The following is an 18,131-nucleotide window of genomic DNA, read 5'->3' on the forward strand; positions in this document are numbered from 1 at the left end:
CATAATTAAGGAGGTTCTATACATTAAAAAGTTGCCATGGTTTAACCAGACTATATTGCTGCTGTCTATGAGAGAGAGATGACTGGTGATGGTCTAAACTGCAGGTTACTTTGCCTCTGGTGACAAGAGAGGTTATGGTAACCTCAGCTGATGCAGAAGCTGAACCTGTACACTTGGCACATTTCTGCAGCATAAATGGGTCATCCAACCAACTGAGCTAACCATTTTCCTGCACTTGGCCTATGTCCTTCTAAACCTTTCCTATTCATGCACCTATCCAAATGTCTCTTAAATATTGTAACTAAACCTGCATTTACCACTTCAATTCATTCACCAAATGTGGGCATCACTGGCCAGGGCAGAATTTTTTATCCATGTCTAATTGCCTAAAGAGCAGTTAAAAGTTATTTGCTTTGCTGTGCGTCTGGAGTCACATGCAGACCAGACAAAGTGAAAACAGCTGTTTTCTTCCCTAAAGGACATTAGCAAACCAGATGCCACAAGTCCCAGACCAAAAATGATGTACAAACATAGAAACATAGAAAGTAGGTGCAGGAGCAGGCCATTTCGCCCCTTCAATCATGGTTGATCATGCAATTTCAGTATCCCACTCCCACTTTCTCTCCATACCCCTTCATCACTTTAGCCACAAGGGCGACATCCAGATCCCTGTTGAATATACCTAACAAACTGGCCTCAACAGCTTTTGGTGGAAGAGGATTCCACAGGTTCACAAATCTCTGATTGAAGGACTTCTTCCTCATCTCAGTCCTGAATGGCTTACCCCTTAATCTTAGACTGTGACCCCCCCCCCCGTTCTGGATTTCCCCAACATTGGGAACAATCTTCCCACATCTAGCCTGTCCAATCCCATTGGGATTTTGCATGTTTCTATGAGATCCCCCTTCATCTTCTGAATTCCAGCAGGCACAAGCACAGTTGAACCAGGCATTCTTCAGATGTCAACCCTCCTATCAGACTGGTGAACCTTCACTGGACTCCCTCAATAGCAAGAATGTCTTTTCTCAGACTAGGAGACCAAAACTGCACACAATACTGCCTCAACAAGACCCCGTAAAACTGCAGCAATACATCCCTACTCAATGACTTCTTTATAACAATCACAAACATTACTTTCATTAAATCCATTCCCACTAACAACCTGGGGCTTAGCCTTAGCCAAAATCTTAACTGGACCAGCCAGAAAAAGTGCTGTGGCTACAACAGATGGTCAGAGGCTAGGAATTCTGTGGCAAGTAACTCACCTTCAATACTCAAGTTATGAGTATGGTGGAATATTCTCCATTTGTCTGGACGATTGTAAATCAAATAACACTCAAGAAAATTGACACCACCTAGAACAAGTCTGTCTCCTCTCCACCTATCTTCTCCTCTATCCATCTTCAATCTACCTCCCCCTCTCTCCCTGTTTATTTCAGAACCCCCTTCCCCTCCCTAATTTCTAATGAAGGGTCTAGGCCCAAAATGTCAGCCTTCCTGCTCCTATGATGCTGCTTGGCCTGCTGTGTTCATCCAGCTCTACAACTTGTTATCACTTGATTGGCACCTCATCTAACATCTTCAACATTCTCTCCTCCACCAGTGACGTTCAGTTGGTACCATCTACATGTTGCACCGCTGTAACCCACCAAGGCTCATCTAACAGCATCTTCCAAACCTGTTACCTCTACTACTCACAAGAACAAGGGAAGCAAACACATGGGAACATCACTATCTGTAAGTTCTCCTCCAAGTTACACCCATCCTGACTTGTATTTATGTTGCCATTCCTTCATTTAATTGGATCAAAGTTGTGGAACTCCATTCCTAACAGCATTGTGGATTGCAGTCACAAAGCTGCTGAAAGATATGAGTTATCACCACAGGCTCAAGGGCAATTGATGATGGGCAATAAATGCTGGCTCTGACAGCAATAGTCACATCACAAGAACAAATAGGAGAAAACTGACAAATTAGAGAAAACTGAGGGATTATTAGTATCTCAACTGAGATAGTACTGGGTATTGTCAACATTCATGCAGAACGTCAAATATTCTTGCTTAACGAAAAAAAATATGAAAAAGAAAATTCAATTCATTCTTTTCAGTATTATTACGTTACCGAGGAGCTAACGATTTACAGACACAAGCCAAACTGCAGAGAAACTAGTCCTCCGAATCTGCCAAGAGCTGTCCATTAGAAATTCAGCGCACAATCATCTGTGTGTACAGCCTTGTGATGTTTTCTACTTTAAAATTTAATGGGGGGTGACACCGAATATGTAGGTTTGTGTAAAACTGGTCAAAATTTCAATCAAACGTTGGAAACATTATATTTGAACCCCTCCTTCCCCTGCACGGGCCGCACTGCTCGGTAGGTGGCGGTGCCTCTTGCTGTAGCTGGTATGTTGCAAGCGGTGGGTTACTTCTTGGGGACAGGACAGGGGTTGTTGACGTCGCGCGGGCTGCCTGGGAAGCCTTTCGGAACGTTGGCCCGGGAAATCGGGAGGGCAGCCTCTTCGGAACGTTGGCCGGGGCTCGAGAAGGATGTAACAATGGGGGGGCGTTTGACACGTGCGATGCGGAACTTTAACGTGGAGAACAGAGTGCACGTGGAGATCGGCAAGCAGAAGCCGAGCAGTGCACCCAGACACCCGAGCAGCAAGGCACTGATCGAGCAACAGCTCAGCAGTGAGTGCCCCCTGTCAACCATTCGCTCTTAATTGGGCAAGATGCCAGCTAGCCAAGATCGAGTATGCGGATTTCGGCATTAACACCCATCCAGTCCTCATCCTCACTGGAGTGGGATTGATTTACTCTTGCGCTAGTTTTCGCAGCTCTCAAAATTTGAGAGGGATATTTGCAAACCTAGTTGGGTTTGTTTGAAGATAATAAAATGTGAGGCTGGATGAACACAGCAGGCCAAGCAGCACCTCAGGAGCACAAAAGCTGACGTTTCGGGCCTAGACCCTTCATCCTCTCTGATGAAGGGTCTAGGCCCGAAACGTCAGCTTTTGTGCTCCTGAGATGCTGCTTGGCCTGCTGTGTTCAGCCAGCCTCACATTTTATTATCTTGGAATCTCCAGCATCTGCAGTTCCCATTATCTCTGGGTTTGTTTGAAGTTGGAGGTCAAGGTGATCTTAAGGTTGTGTAACTAACTACCCGCAGCCTAATCTCGCTTTAATTGTCGTTTGAAATTCATTCAGCTAAATGGAAAGATTAAGCTTCGTCGCTGATTATTTTTTTAAATTGAAGTATGACCCCCGCAATATTTGAAGTGTTTTTTTTTTCCTTCTGGCCTTAAAGTACATTATTAATAATAAACGGTACGGATAGTAGAAATTAAATGTACGTTTTCTTGTCCATTCTAACTGCTTTAGTCACTGCTAGAAACATTGTGGACTGTCTTAGCTGCTGTAGTGGTACTGGTCACAACCATCAAAATAAGAGCAGAGTTTTCAGAACCAGTTCTGAAGAAAGGTCTTTAATTATATGATTAGAAACATTGACTCTGTTTCTCTCTCCACAGATGCTGCCAGACCTGCTGAGTTTTCCAGCACTTTGTTTTTTTTTATTTCAGAGCAGACTGTTGGATGTAGATTGGCCTAGAGCCTCCTTAGTAAGGTGCAATTTCATAGTAACGATTTATTAAGTTCTTTAATAGTTACATAGCATTAACCAGACGGGAAAAAGCTTCAAGAGCCCCGTAATTGCAATTAAACACAGTTAACAATGCTGAGTGATCTCGTCACTTGTTCTACATCAGTATCTAACATAGAGCTGGCTTTCAGATTCCACATCACAACAAGTTAATGGGAGCATTGGTTTTAAACTTCATATGTGACTGTGGTATATAAAAACTGATATTCCTGTCTCATAAGACTGGGTGCAGCATTTAAAGGCTGAGCTGTCAAGAAAAATGGCATCTAAATGATTACTTTCTTCTTGGTTTCCTTCAATTTGTTGTCTCTATAGTTTAGATTTTAGATTTGTTGTTATTGGGCTGCGCGTCATGTTCTCAGCTCTGTTCATTTACATGCCTATAATTTGTGGAATTGTTGACCTTACAACCTTGGGAAGGAGCTATTTGTCCTGATACATGCACGTCAGTATTGATCCTCCTTGCATTGGCAATTTTTATAACATTTACCCGCTCCATCATGAGGTGTCTTGATCCCCTTTTTTTGTATTTATCCAATCTCAGATACTGAAAGTGTCTGCTCACCACTATTATTGCAGTGGATTCCACGCACTCCCATTTAAGTGAAGTGTTTCTTTCACAGCTTATCCCAAATTCCATGCAATTTGTCTCATATCTGTGTCTCACGGTCTGGATCCTTCATTTACACTCGACCCTGCCAGATTTCTTCATGATTATCAAAATAGCCAAGCAGATCAACAAGAATAATTGCATTTATGTAGTAACTTTCACATCATACAGTGTACCAAGGTGCACAGAATAAAACATATCCAATCCTTCTTTTTTATATGTATGTGCTCATCCCAAGCTGTCTTCTACTGAAACACAAACAACAGTGCTGGAGAAACTCAGCAGGTCTCGCAGCACCTACAGAGAGAAACAGTTAGTGTTTCCAATCCAGTAATCCTTTGTCTTACTGAATATTTATTATGCCCCTAAGAACTTGCATATGCACCATACAATATGGAGTTCAATGCTTTTATCTTGTGTGATAGTGTTGTATTAAGTCGACGTGCTACTTTTAACATCTTGTCAGCCTGTACAGGCAAACCCCTTTGTTGTTCACCAATATTGAATATGCTTCCATTCATTTACTGCTTGTTTTAGATCTAAGTATGTCACCTCATGATATCTAACATTGAAGTCATACAGCACAGAAATAGACCCTTTGGCACAACCCTTCCGTACCAATCTGGTTCCCTAAACTGAACTGGTTCCGTTTGCCTCCATTTGGCCCATATCCTTTTAAATCTTTCCAATCCATATGCCCCTCAGGTCCCTTTTAAATCTTTTCACCTCTAAACTTAAACCTAAGCCCTCTAGTTCTGGACTCCGCCACCCTGGGAAAAGACCTTGGATATTCACTTTATTTGCTCATTTTCCTATTTCTGCCCCCGTGTCTCTTGTGAGCTTCCTTTGGCCTTCTCGACAGTAAAACGTATCTTAGATTTTGTCTTTTTTCTATAACATTTCCTTTAGGCCGCTGTTGCTGACACCTGTCCGTCTTTGTAACGTGATGAACTTAAAGCAAATTGCATCTTTTGGGGGTGGGGTTACTTCATATGCTAATCCTTTCTTGATGGCTGGAGATATCAGTCTGTGAGAGAGTGAGAGGCTCTGCCAAAATGCTGCACATGAACTGGTTGTCAAATGTCATTGAGAGATTTTGTTTTCATTACTGCTGTCTCTTGTCAAGCTGCCTTAGATAGCCACGATCGTCTAGCTGGTTGACACTAACTGATATCTTCCGGCTAAAAAAGAACCCAGAGGTTTGACCCTTCATGTCATGCTTACAAGCTTCCTTGAAGCAGAGCTTTGATCATTCCACTGGTCTTCTGAATCACTACCTCACCAGATAAAAATTCCTTGGACGTATGATGTTCTTTCATACGAATGTGCCTCAACCCGAATTGATGTCATTTGATGAATTACAAAATAGACAATGAACATAAGTACTTCAGAGTCTATGTGGGACACCACAGCCAGGATCTAATGCAGTCTTGCCTCCAAACCTCTCTTTGATCTTTCTAACTAATTTTTAGCTTCTCATGATCTTCTGTCCCTAATTCCATACTGCTTAGTTTTATTCTTCTATCTGATAACTTAGCTCATGCTTGAAAATAGTCCATGCACATTACATCCAGTGCATTTGTCTCAAACTACATCTGTGTGTTCTCAAAAATTCTAGGAGTTTTGTCAACCATGATCACCTCTGTTGAAATGAGTGCTGGCTGTTTTTTTTCAAACTATTTTCTGTCTGTTTTGTTAAATTGGAATTTATCATGTGAATTCTGAGATCAGCTCAGCATGCCCACCAAAAGTGAAAACAAAATTGATCACAGTCAAAGACAGTAGGAACTGCTGATGCTGGAGAATCTGAGATAACACGGTAAAATTTTCTGAAGAAGGGTCCCGACCCGAAACATCAAGCTTTCCTGCTCCTCTGATGCTACTTGGCCTGCTGTGTTCATCCAGCTTCACACACCGTTTGATCATAATCAAACCCAACTCTTTACCTCAGTTCCTGTTCGCTTCCCCGTCCTTCGTGAGTATGATTTATGGCTTGTAGTCTATTCATTCATGAGCTCTGCATCCTAAGCATGGTTTATACTGCTACTTGGTGTTTCTTATAGGTCATTTTCATTAATTGCTTTCATGGTTTGGATTATCAGTCATTGCTTTGTCATTTGTTTACATTTGCTTATAAAGTTGCTTATGCTTTTCCCATACTTTAGCTTTTTTAAAAAATTCATGTTTAATATTTGCCAAATCTGATCTCGGGCAGCTATTGATGGGTATCCCTGCTGAAGGATACTGGGTATCTCATAGGAAGTATGATTGCTTCTTGGAGGGCTAGCAAAATGGGTTACTTTTGTCTCATAAGAAATGGAAAGTGTTGAAAATCCTTAGCATATTTCACTGAAAATGTGTAGAAAGAAACAGAGGCAAGAGACCCTTCATCAGAACTGACACTGAAGCATTGACTCTCTCTTTGTTCTTTCTTTCGTTCTTTCTCTCTCTCACTGTATTGATCCTGTCTGGCCTACTGAGCACTTTCAGAATTTTCTGTTTGTATTTCAGTTTTCCAATATCTGCAGAACTTTGTTCTCCTATTATCTTCTCCACGGTGGGCATTTGAAGTGTGGTTAGTTTCAAACTATGCTAAAATTAGAAAATATTTATCACTCAATACAAAACAAATTTTTATGTTAATAATATCAGAGATAATGGGAACTGCAGATGCTGGAGAATTCCAAGATAATAAAATGTGAGGCTGGATGAACACAGCAGGCCAAGCAGCATCTCAGGAGCACAAAAGCTGACGTTTCGGGCCGAGACCCTTCATCAGAGAGGGGGATGGGGAGAGGGAACTGGAATAAATAGGGAGAGAGGGGGAGGCGGACCGAAGATGGAGAGAAAAGAAGATAGGTGGAGAGAGTATAGGTGGGGAGGTAGGGAGGGGATAGGTCAGTCCAGGGAAGACGGACAGGTCACGGAGGTGGGATGAGGTTAGTAGGTAGATGGGGGTGCGGCTTGGGGTGGGACGAAGAGATGGGTGAGAGGAAGAACCGGTTAGGGAGGCAGAGACAGGTTGGACTGGTTTTGGGATGCAGTGGGTGGGGGGTGAAGAGCTGGGCTGGTTGTGTGGTGCAGTGGGGGGAGGGGATGAACTGGGCTGGTTTAGGGATGCAGTAGGGGAAGGGGAGATTTTGAAACTGGTGAAGTCCACATTGATACTATATGGCTGCAGGGTTCCCAGGCGGAATATGAGTTGCTGTTCCTGCAACCTTCGGGTGGCATCATTGTGGCAGTGCAGGAGGCCCATGATGGACATGTCATCTAGAGAATGGGAGGGGGAGTGGAAATGGTTTGCGACTGGGAGGTGCAGTTGTTTGTTGCGAACTGAGCGGAGGTGTTCTGCAAAGCGGTCCCCAAGCCTCCGCTTGGTTTCCCCAATGTAGAGGAAGCCGCACCGGGTACAGTGGATGCAGTATACCACATTGGCAGATGTGCAGGTGAACCTCTGCTTAATGTGGAATGTCATCTTGGGGCCTGGGATAGGGGTGAGGGAGGAGGTGTGGGGGCAAGTGTAGCATTTCCTGCGGTTGCAGGGGAAGGTGCCGGGTGTGGTGGGGTTGGAGGGCAGTGTGGAGCGAACAAGGGAGTCACGGAGAGAGTGGTCTCTCCGGAAAGCAGACAGGGGTGGGGATGGAAAAATGTCTTGGGTGGTGGGGTCGGATTGTAAATGGCGGAAGTGTCGGAGGGTGATGCGTTGTATCCGGAGGTTGGTAGGGTGGTGTGTGAGAACGAGGGGGATCCTCTTAGGGCGGTTGTGGCGGGGGCGGGGTGTGAGGGATGTGTCGCGGGAAATACGGGAGACGCGGTCAAGGGCGTTCTCGATCACTGTGGGGGGAAAGTTGCGGTCCTTAAAGAACTTGGACATCTGGGATGTGCGGGAGTGGAATGTCTTATCGTGGGAGCAGATGCGGCGGAGGCGGAGGAATTGGGAATAGGGGATGGAATTTTTGCAGGAGGGTGGGTGGGAGGAGGTGTATTCTAGGTAGCTGTGGGAGTCGGGAGTTGGCCCCCAACACCTCATATTCACCATGGACGTCCAGTCCCTGTACACCTGCATTCCGCATGGAGATGGCCTCAAGGCCCTCCACTTCTTCCTGTCCCGCAGGCCCGACCAGTCCCCCTCCACCGACACTCTCATCCGCCTAGCTGAACTCGTCCTCACACTCAACAACTCTTTTGACTCCTCCCACTTCCTACAGACTAAGGGGGTGGCCATGGGCACCCGCATGGGACCCAGCTATGCCTGCCTCTTTGTAGGTTACGTGGAACAGTCCCTCTTCCGCACCTACACAGGCCCCAAATCCCACCTCTTCCTCCGGTACATTGATGACTGTATCGGCGCCGCCTCTTGCTCCCCAGAGGAGCTCGAACAGTTCATCCACTTTACCAACACTTTCCACCCCAACCTTCAGTTCACCTGGGCCATCTCCAGCACATCCCTCACCTTCCTGGACCTCTCAGTCTCCATCTCAGGCAACCAGCTTGTAACTGATGTCCATTTCAAGCCCACCGACTCCCACAGCTACCTAGAATACACCTCCTCCCACCCACCCTCCTGCAAAAATTCCATCCCCTATTCCCAATTCCTCCGCCTCCGCCGCATCTGCTCCCACGATAAGACATTCCACTCCCGCACATCCCAGATGTCCAAGTTCTTTAAGGACCGCAACTTTCCCCCCACAGTGATCGAGAACGCCCTTGACCGCGTCTCCCATATTTCCAGCAACACATCCCTCACACCCCGCCCCCGCCACAACCGCCCTGAGAGGATCCCCCTCGTTCTCTCACACCACCCTACCAACCTCCGGATACAACGCATCATCCTCCGACACTTCCGCCATTTACAATCCGACCCCACCACCCAAGACATTTTTCCATCCCCACCCCTGTCTGCTTTCCGGAGAGACCACTCTCTCCGTGACTCCCTTGTTCGCTCCACACTGCCCTCCAACCCCACCACACCCGGCACCTTCCCCTGCAACCGCAGGAAATGCTACGCTTGCCCACACACCTCCTCCCTCACCCCTATCCCAGGCCCCAAGATGACATTCCACATTAAGCAGAGGTTCACCTGCACATCTGCCAATGTGGTATACTGCATCCACTGTACCCGGTGCGGCTTCCTCTACATTGGGGAAACCAAGCGGAGGCTTGGGGACCGCTTTGCAGAACACCTCCGCTCAGTTCGCAACAAACAACTGCACCTCCCAGTCGCAAACCATTTCCACTCCCCCTCCCATTCTCTAGATGACATGTCCATCATGGGCCTCCTGCACTGCCACAATGATGCCACCCGAAGGTTGCAGGAACAGCAACTCATATTCCGCCTGGGAACCCTGCAGCCATATGGTATCAATGTGGACTTCACCAGTTTCAAAATCTCCCCTTCCCCTACTGCATCCCTAAACCAGTCCAGTTCGTCCCCTCCCCCCACTGCACCACACAACCAGCCCAGCTCTTCCCCCCCCCCCACTGCATCCCAAAACCAGTCCAACCTGTCTCTGCCTCCCTAACCGGTTCTTCCTGTCACCCATCCCTTCCTCCCACCCCAAGCCGCACCCCCATCTACCTACTAACCTCATCCCACCTCATTGACCTGTCCATCTTCCCTGGACTGACCTATCCCCTCCCTACCTCCCCACCTATACTCTCTCCACCTATCTTCTTTACTCTCCATCTTCGGTCCGCCTCCCCCTCTCTCCCTATTTATTCCAGTTCCCTCTCCCCATCCCCCTCTCTGATGAAGGGTCTAGGCCCGAAACATCAGCTTTTGTGCTCCTGAGATGCTGCTTGTCCTGCTGTGTTCATCCAGCCTCACATTTTATTATTTATGTTAATAATTCTCATTTCTGTGGATAGATTAGCACATTATTGCAGGTGGATCGATTATTATTGTTTGACTTTTTTTATTCTTTCACAATATATGGACATTGCTCGCTAAGTCAGTATTTATTGCCCTTGAGAAGGTTGTGCTGAGCCGTCTTTTTGAAGTGTTGCAGTCCGACTGGTGTAAGTACACACACAGTGTTGTCAGGAAGAGAGTTCCAGGATTTTTGAGCTAATGACAGTGAGGGAATGGGGTCACTGTTCCAACTCAGGATGGTACGTAGTCCAGAGGGGAGCATCTAGGTGACGGTGCTTCTATGTACCTTCTGCCCTTGGCCTTCTAGGTTAGCACATATAGTCAAAGGAGCCTTGTAAAGTTTATACAGTGGACTTTGTGGTGGTAGATATTGTGCAAGTACCTTGCCTTTAAGATAATTTGTCTTTAAGGTCTCCATATATTGTGTGCATACAGTGTTGCAACTCTGCCTAGCAGCAAGTATGTTTTGTATCTGCAAATTGCATACATAGAAGTCAGCATGTTTCCTGTGCTGACAGATAGTAGGAACTGCAGTTGCTGGAGGATCTGAGATAACAAGGTGTGGAGCTGGATGAACACAGCAGGCCGAGCAGGAAAGCTTGACGTTTCGGGCCTAGACCCAAGGGTCTTCTGTGCTGTTTGTTTCATAACTTGAAATGTGTTTTACTGTTTTAATTCATTAACCCATGGAGCTAATCAACCCTGATGAATAATTGATCATTTACGATTCAGTAATGAGAAGTGGTGAACAGTGATGCTGATGAGACCTATGATGAAAAATGCTAAGAAGTTTTCAAGTGTAGATGTACAAAGGGACTTGGGTATCCTCATCCATAGGTCACTGAATACTAATATACAGGTGCAGGAGATAATGAACAAGGCTATTAGCATGTTAGTTTTTAGGCAGAGGCCCTCCCTTATTCCCATCTTCCACCCCAATTTCCCTTTGTTTCTGCAGAATGGCCCAAAGGACTGACCATGCCTCATCCCCTTGAGTGACCTAATTAGACAGCGCTGGATGAGAAAATACTCAGACACCGACTAATGCCTGGATATTTTCCCAACTGTGTTAGCCTTTCCTCCCCAAACTGGCTGCGATGGAGCCACCGGGTTGACTGTAATCCACACTGGTCATGTCTTTGTAGGCCACACTCTGACTGAAATCACTCTCTGAAAGGATGCCTGATATGCTAATACCTTGGACTAATATTGGAGGCTGCCCTTGACTGACTGTGCCAGGGCCTCCTGACTAATGGATGTCTCCATAGACCCTCATGAGGATTACTCCCTAAGACTTTAAGATATGGCTGCTTGCTTGCTGGACGTGTTATGTGTTGGTCATGCTGCAGGTGTGAGATTGAAATCAAACACTGGCATGCAATAAGATGTACATCTCCTTGACTGATTACCTCCTGCTGCCTAGTTGTGTGACTACGCTAATTGACAAGGCATGGCATGGATACTGCAGGCTATACTGTAGTATCCATGCAACTCAGTTCTAAATGAGTAAGCACTAAGAGAGCAAGCAGAATGCAGTCTGGTCCGATCTCCAAAAATATTCTGTACCATATTAAGTGAACTAGCTCTGTAATCAGCCAACAAACTTCACAACAATACCAGCTGTTTCTATAATGTGCTTGAAATTACATTTACTCGTGGATGGACTAAGAGGGTGAAGCATGTATGACCTGTTATTTTGAAAATGATCTTGCAAATTCCTTTGCTTGCAGCTTGGCCAGTATTGACATTTTTAATATGTTGCAGACTGAAATTAACTAGCCAGTAGTAGAGAAATTGAAAGGAAATTGTACATCAGGGTGGAATTTGATGGGTTATAAGTAACATCTTGCATTGCACCTGATTTCTTCAATGAAGTAGTTCATAGATACATATATAATGTTTCCTGGCAAAGCTGTTCTTGTCTTTTTTGGGGCTTGGTTGGTGTCAGGGCATGTCTTTTGATTTAGGATCATCTCAGTAAATTCTGGTGTTCTTTTACAGATCACCCTGAAATAAATGAAGTTCATAACAAGAATGAAGAACTTTTGTCTTTACTCAAAGATATTTATGTTGATTCGAAGGAAATTCCTGCAAAGGTAAGTGTTGTAATAGGATGCTTTGCTATAAAGATTTCAATAGCATAGATAAAGCTTTTAATTTTTCTTGTGTTTTGGCAAATAATTTGGGTCATGGTCCTTTCTATCACTAGGTGCTGACTTAACATTTTAAATAAAATGTGTTTAGTTTTCAAATGTCCTTGTATTAGACTGCATAAAGTTCTTCTAATATGATCAATTATTGTGATTCTTGTGCTTTGTATTTCTGTGGTTGTGCTCATCAGTGTGTAATTCCTGCCATTTTCCCCTTTATTTTCTTCATTGTAACACTACCTGATCATTAGTAGTGTCAAGGAATACTCGTTTTCTTTCAATCTTGTGTGCATTGTTTGCTTGCCAATCTGCTTTGACAATTTCAAACCAAATTTGAAGGACTAACTGTTTTTCATTAAACACTGAACAAAGACTTGCCACGAGATTTTGTTTCTTTCGTTTCTGGGCATCAATAGCAGATGCAGGCATCGTTTGACTGACCCATTTTAGTTTCCGCTGTTATTGACTTTGCAGCATGTTAACAATGGATTAGAAGTCTTATGCAAATGAAAACGTCATTTGGAATAGGGAGATGAATGGCTAGTTTCCAAAATCAATAAAATATTAAAGCGGACTCCTTACTATAACATGACCTTTTATATATTCCATGTATCACTAAGCATTGTAGATTAGAGTTGGAAGTACATTGGACTCCCATACCACTTGGTGCAGCACCAGGGAAATTAAATTAAAAAGTGTTGAGCTGCAGCTGTAGTGCCTTCTGGAAAGGAGTGCAGTGTTTATCTTCCTCTGGCAATTTTCAGTGACCAGTAGGAAGGTAATGAAAATACTTGGAAACATGCAATGCACAGGTCTCTCTGCCACACTATTGATAGGTGTAATCTAAGTGTCGCAGGCCAGAAAAAAATAATGTAATGAAACCTTGGAAACAGATTATAGTATTCCATATTAAGTTTGTCCTTCCTTGTAATGATTATGTTGCAGCAAGCTGCTTTGCTATCAATACATAGCAATATTGAAGCACTTAGCTGCTTTATATCGGAAATTCTTTGACTGCAGGGTTTCAAATGAATTGCTGGAATGAAATTGTTCAGAATTGATGGTGAGACCTGAAGATTTGTGGAAGCCGGCAAATGGGGAAAAGCTCAAGCATTCATTGCAAATGCAGTGGCACTCTCATAAAAATTAAAAATGATTACTAGGGGATAATCATGCTGTAATGTGCACTGAAAGTCTTAATGGAACAGCCCTCTAAGTTGATTGATTAGTTTACTAAATTAAACTCTCCATGATAGCAGAATAAATGAAATGAAATGAAATACTCTTCATTCAAATTGCTTTGAAGATATCCTTGTGACTATCTGTAAATGGGGCCCTGTGCAAGATTTGTAACAGCCCATCAGTGATGGCTTATGCTTCCTTATGTGCCCCCTGGCATAGAATCCCTACAGTGTGGAAGAAGGTCATTCAGTCCATCAAGTCCACACTGACCACCTGAAGAGCATCCCACCCAGACCAACATCCTCCGACCCTATCCCTGTAATCCTGCATTTCCCATGGCTAATCCACCCTGGACACGATGGGCAATCCACCTAACCTGCACGTCTTTGGACCGCGGGAAGAAACTGGTACACCTGGAGGAAACACAAGACACGGGAAGAATGTGCAAACTCCACACAGGCAGTGGCCTGAGGCTGGAAGTGAACTTGGGTCCCTGGTCTATCAGGCAGCAGTGCTAATCACTGAACCACCATACTGCCCCAAGATAACTAAGTTCTTTGTCAGAAATAATGAATTTGACGAGTTATCGACATTTCATTTATTTTGCTGTCATGGAGGGCTCTGTTCAGCAGGTCTGTTGTGACATATTGAAACTACTGACTATTTAATATATTTTTAAGAGCGGTGCTCCTTCCTGATATTACTATTGTCTTGGACTGTTGCAGATATTTTACTGTTTTATTGTTCTTCCTTCCAGAAACTTGCAACTTCTGAAGCATCCAAGCAACTGCAGGAGCACAGACTCCTCAAATCTGATTTGAATTATGAGCTGTTCAACATCACAAAGGTTCCTAAAGGAAAACTGACCATAGTGGAGGCTCTTACAATTCTCAATAACCATAAACTCAAGCCTGAAATATGGACAGCTGAGAAAATAGCTGAAGATTATTGTCTAGAACTCAAAGATGTTAAAGGACTGCTGGAATTTTTCAAACCATTTGAAATAAAATTTATATCTCCAAAACAAATCAGTAAGGAACTTCTAACTGATCGTTAGTAAATATGCACACTTTCAGACTGTTAATAAACAAGTTAGATATCTTTATTTAAGATTTGCAATATATTCAGGTTATAGGAACATTATAGATATTTTGTTGAGAAGTTTGTTTTACTGAGACCTGTGGATAAACTCAGGACCACAAAATATGTTCCAGATAGGAATTATCCTGTAAAATATTGGCATCACTGTGTTGTGGTATTTTGCTTGTTAACCATTTGTAGTGAGTGGCTCACTACAAGTTGCCCTACTAAAAGTCAGGAAAGCATAATTCTGCAAGCATGCAGCTGCTCCATCCAACTTGATGTGGATAACGACATTTTACAGTTTCTAGTCAACTTTTGAAACTGAGCTCTCATACATGCTTTATACTGACAACTGCACTGGCTGGTTTCAATAAATTTCTGTTATACGGTATTGTGTCTTGATCCTGTTAATATTAAATGAGAGGTGAATACATTTTTATGACTTTGTACGTTCAAAGTCCTTTAATTTCAGTTGCACTGATACAGTTTTAATTTTTCATATGCAGTTTTGGAAATACAAATTGTGAATAACAATATTCGATAACATTTCGCCGAGACTGTGGTAACATTCTCCTTTTTATTTGCTGATGCCTTTACTTATTCTTGCTTCTCTTAAGGGGTTCCAATTTATGTAACGCTCAAGTTTAGAAATATTTCTTTCCTCAAATTGAAAGATACAAGAAAATTGGACTCAATCTGAATGGAATTATTCTTTGCTTTCAAGCAAATGGTCATGGTTTCAAGCTGCACTTTGGCGATTGAGTAGATAATCCAATTCAGAATAATAACAAAGAAGTGCTGCATTGCTGCAGGTACTACTGCATTGTTGCAATGATGAAGTGAGATTGCATTTGCCATCTTGGGTTGAAATAAAAAGATCCCAAGGAGCTGTCCAAAAAATAGGTTGACCAGAATACACAATGTCCTTTATTGACCTTCAGAAGAGATAAGTGTGTAAAATTAAAGTGCACTGGATTGGGACTAAAATGCCGGCACGGAAAGCGAAGTATTAGCAGACAAGAAACAAAGTAGGAATAAACTGTTATTGTTTTTTTCCGAGCTTGGACCTCAGCTCTCTCACGTTTGCAGATGATGTACAGTTGCGCGGGAAGGTGAACTGTGCAAAGGATATAGAAGTGCTTCAGTGAGATTTGGACAAGTTGGTTGAATAGGCACATGAAGGATGTTGTAGATAAATATGAGGCTTCCGACTTTGGTAGCAAAAACAGGAAAGCAGATTTTTTATCTGAGTGGTAATAGATTGGGAAAGCGACACATGCAGTGAGACATTACAATCCTTGTACAGCAGTCACTAAAAGTAAACAGTCATAGGTAAGCCAACAGATGAAGAAGGCAAACAGTATTTCAGAATCCCTACAGTGTGGAAGAAGGTTATTTTGTCTATCAAGTCCACACCCATCCTCTGAAGAGCATCCCGCCCAGACCCACCCTGTCCCTGTAACTCTACATTTCCCATGGATAATCCACTTCACCTGCACATCGCTAGACACTATGGGCAATTTTACACAGCCCATCCACCTAAGTTGCACACTTTGAACTGTGGTAGGAAACCGGAGCAAATGCATACAGACAAGGGGAGAATGTGCAAACTCAATGCAGACAGTTGCCCGAGGCTGGAATCAAACCTGGCTCCCTGGTGTTGTGAGATTGCAGTGCTAACCACTGAGCCAATGTGCTGCCTCATGGTATGTTATCTTCATAGAGGATTTGAATACAGGAGCGAGGATGTCTTGCTGCAATTGTACAGGGATTTGGTGAGTCATCACTGGGAAAATTGTGTGCTGTGTTGGTCTCCGTATCTGAGGAAGAATGTTTGGCTATGGAGTGAGTGCTACAACGGTTTACCAAACTTATCTTTGAGCTGGTGAGAGTGGTGTTTGAAGAGTGACTGCATCGTTTAGGATGTTATTCACTAGAGTTAGAAGAATAGCGGGGAGGTGGGAGGTGATCTCATAGACTATAGGTTTTTAGCTGGTCTAGGCAGGGTAAATGCAGGATTAATGTTCCTGATCACTGTGGAATCTAGAACCATGGACAAGGTCTAATGGTAGGCCACTTACGCTGGAGATGAGAGATCTCATCACTCAGAGAATGTTGAGCCTGTTGAATTCTCTGCCACTGAAAGGATTTGAAACCAAAACATTGAATGTTTTCAACAGGAGTTGTACATAGTTCTTAGGGCTAAAGGGTTCCAAGAGAATGAGGATAAATTGACAACTGTACTGAGTTTTGTGATCAGCCGTGATCACATTGAAAGAGCAAGCTTGAAAGTTTGAATGGCCTGTTCCTGCTATTTTCCGTTTCTTAGGGTGCAAAAGAAATTAAGTCACAATAAACCTGGTATATAAAGCTGGAATATTGTACCCAATACTGGGCACCACACTTCAGAATGGATACCAAGCCATGAAGAGAATGACGAAAAGATTAATGAAAGTGATGCCACTCAAGGGTTAGGGGATTGTCACGGAGAGAAAGTAAGACAGATGAATCAAGTGATTAGTCAATAATTAGTATTTCTGAATTGATTAAGCAAGTGAGGAACTAAATAATAATGAAATAAATCAATATGGACCAGTTCAAAATTAAGGTCATTGCTTCATAGCTTTATTACTATTTTATGGTCCAAGTTAACATAAACACTGTTGTGAAAAGGTACAGTTTACAATTTACTACTCTCAGGACAGATGAGAAAATGCTCTGATAGAATGGTGAGCACTCTCTGCCACAGGAAGCAGTTGAAGTCACAGCATCAAATGTTTTCAAGAATGAGTTAGATATAGTTCTTGAGGCAAAAGGGATCAAATTCTGAGTTGAAAACAGGAACGGGCTACTGAGTTGGATGATCAGTCACCACCATATTGATTAGTATGACAGGCTAGAATGGTTGAAGGGCCTATTTCTACTTTCTTTGTTTCTATGCTTGTGTTTTAGCAACATTCCTGTGGTCCTTTATCTCTTTGCTGTCTGTAGACCTGTACGCTCAGATTGGCTGCTTGTATTCCCCACCTTAGAATCTTATTGAAGTGATTATTGAGGGTTACCTAGACACAGCCTGGGGTCACAAAATTTGAAATGAGTTGATACTTATGTGGAAAAAGATTGAATCAGGTAGACTATCTTTGGACTAATATGTCTTATTTTTCACACTGAATTTAATTTGAAATCATAGAAATATTTATGTTATGCAACGCGTTGAACGAGTCAGGAAGCAATTGAGATGCTGAGGTATCGAATTTTACTCAAAGTAATCAGTAGAGGGAGCAGTTTGACAAAGCTACAGAGGCTCGACTGAATTTGCACGAATGACATGTTGATTTGGCAAACAAATTTCATTGCTTTTTAAAATAAATCCATGTTGTATGCTAGATGGAATTTAGTCTGGGCCCTTAAGAAATTTGATATGTGGGAAGATTTTGGAGTACAAAGTCTGTAGCTCCCTGGAAGTGGCAAGACAAGGTGGTAAAGAAAGCGTCTGATGTTACCTTCGCTGGTCGAGGCAGTGAGTCTAAAAGTTAGCAAGTCACACCGCAGTTGTATAAAACTTTAGTCAGGC

General features: G+C 43.3%; 1 protein-coding gene across 1 annotated transcript; it reads left to right on the plus strand.

Annotated features, from left to right (window-relative positions):
• The first annotated feature begins 2,426 nt into the window (after window positions 1-2,426).
• Window positions 2,427-14,948, plus strand: ndufaf4 (NADH:ubiquinone oxidoreductase complex assembly factor 4). Its single transcript, XM_048531367.1, has 3 exons — window positions 2,427-2,690; window positions 12,144-12,238; window positions 14,232-14,948. Exons 1-3 carry the CDS (start codon window positions 2,555-2,557, stop codon window positions 14,529-14,531), a joined length of 531 nt encoding a protein of 176 aa, XP_048387324.1. The 5' UTR covers window positions 2,427-2,554; the 3' UTR covers window positions 14,532-14,948.
• Window positions 14,949-18,131: the final 3,183 nt, after the last annotated feature.

This window comes from Stegostoma tigrinum, chromosome 4 (assembly GCF_030684315.1).
Source record: "Stegostoma tigrinum isolate sSteTig4 chromosome 4, sSteTig4.hap1, whole genome shotgun sequence".
NCBI classification, from domain to species: domain Eukaryota; kingdom Metazoa; phylum Chordata; class Chondrichthyes; order Orectolobiformes; family Stegostomatidae; genus Stegostoma; species Stegostoma tigrinum.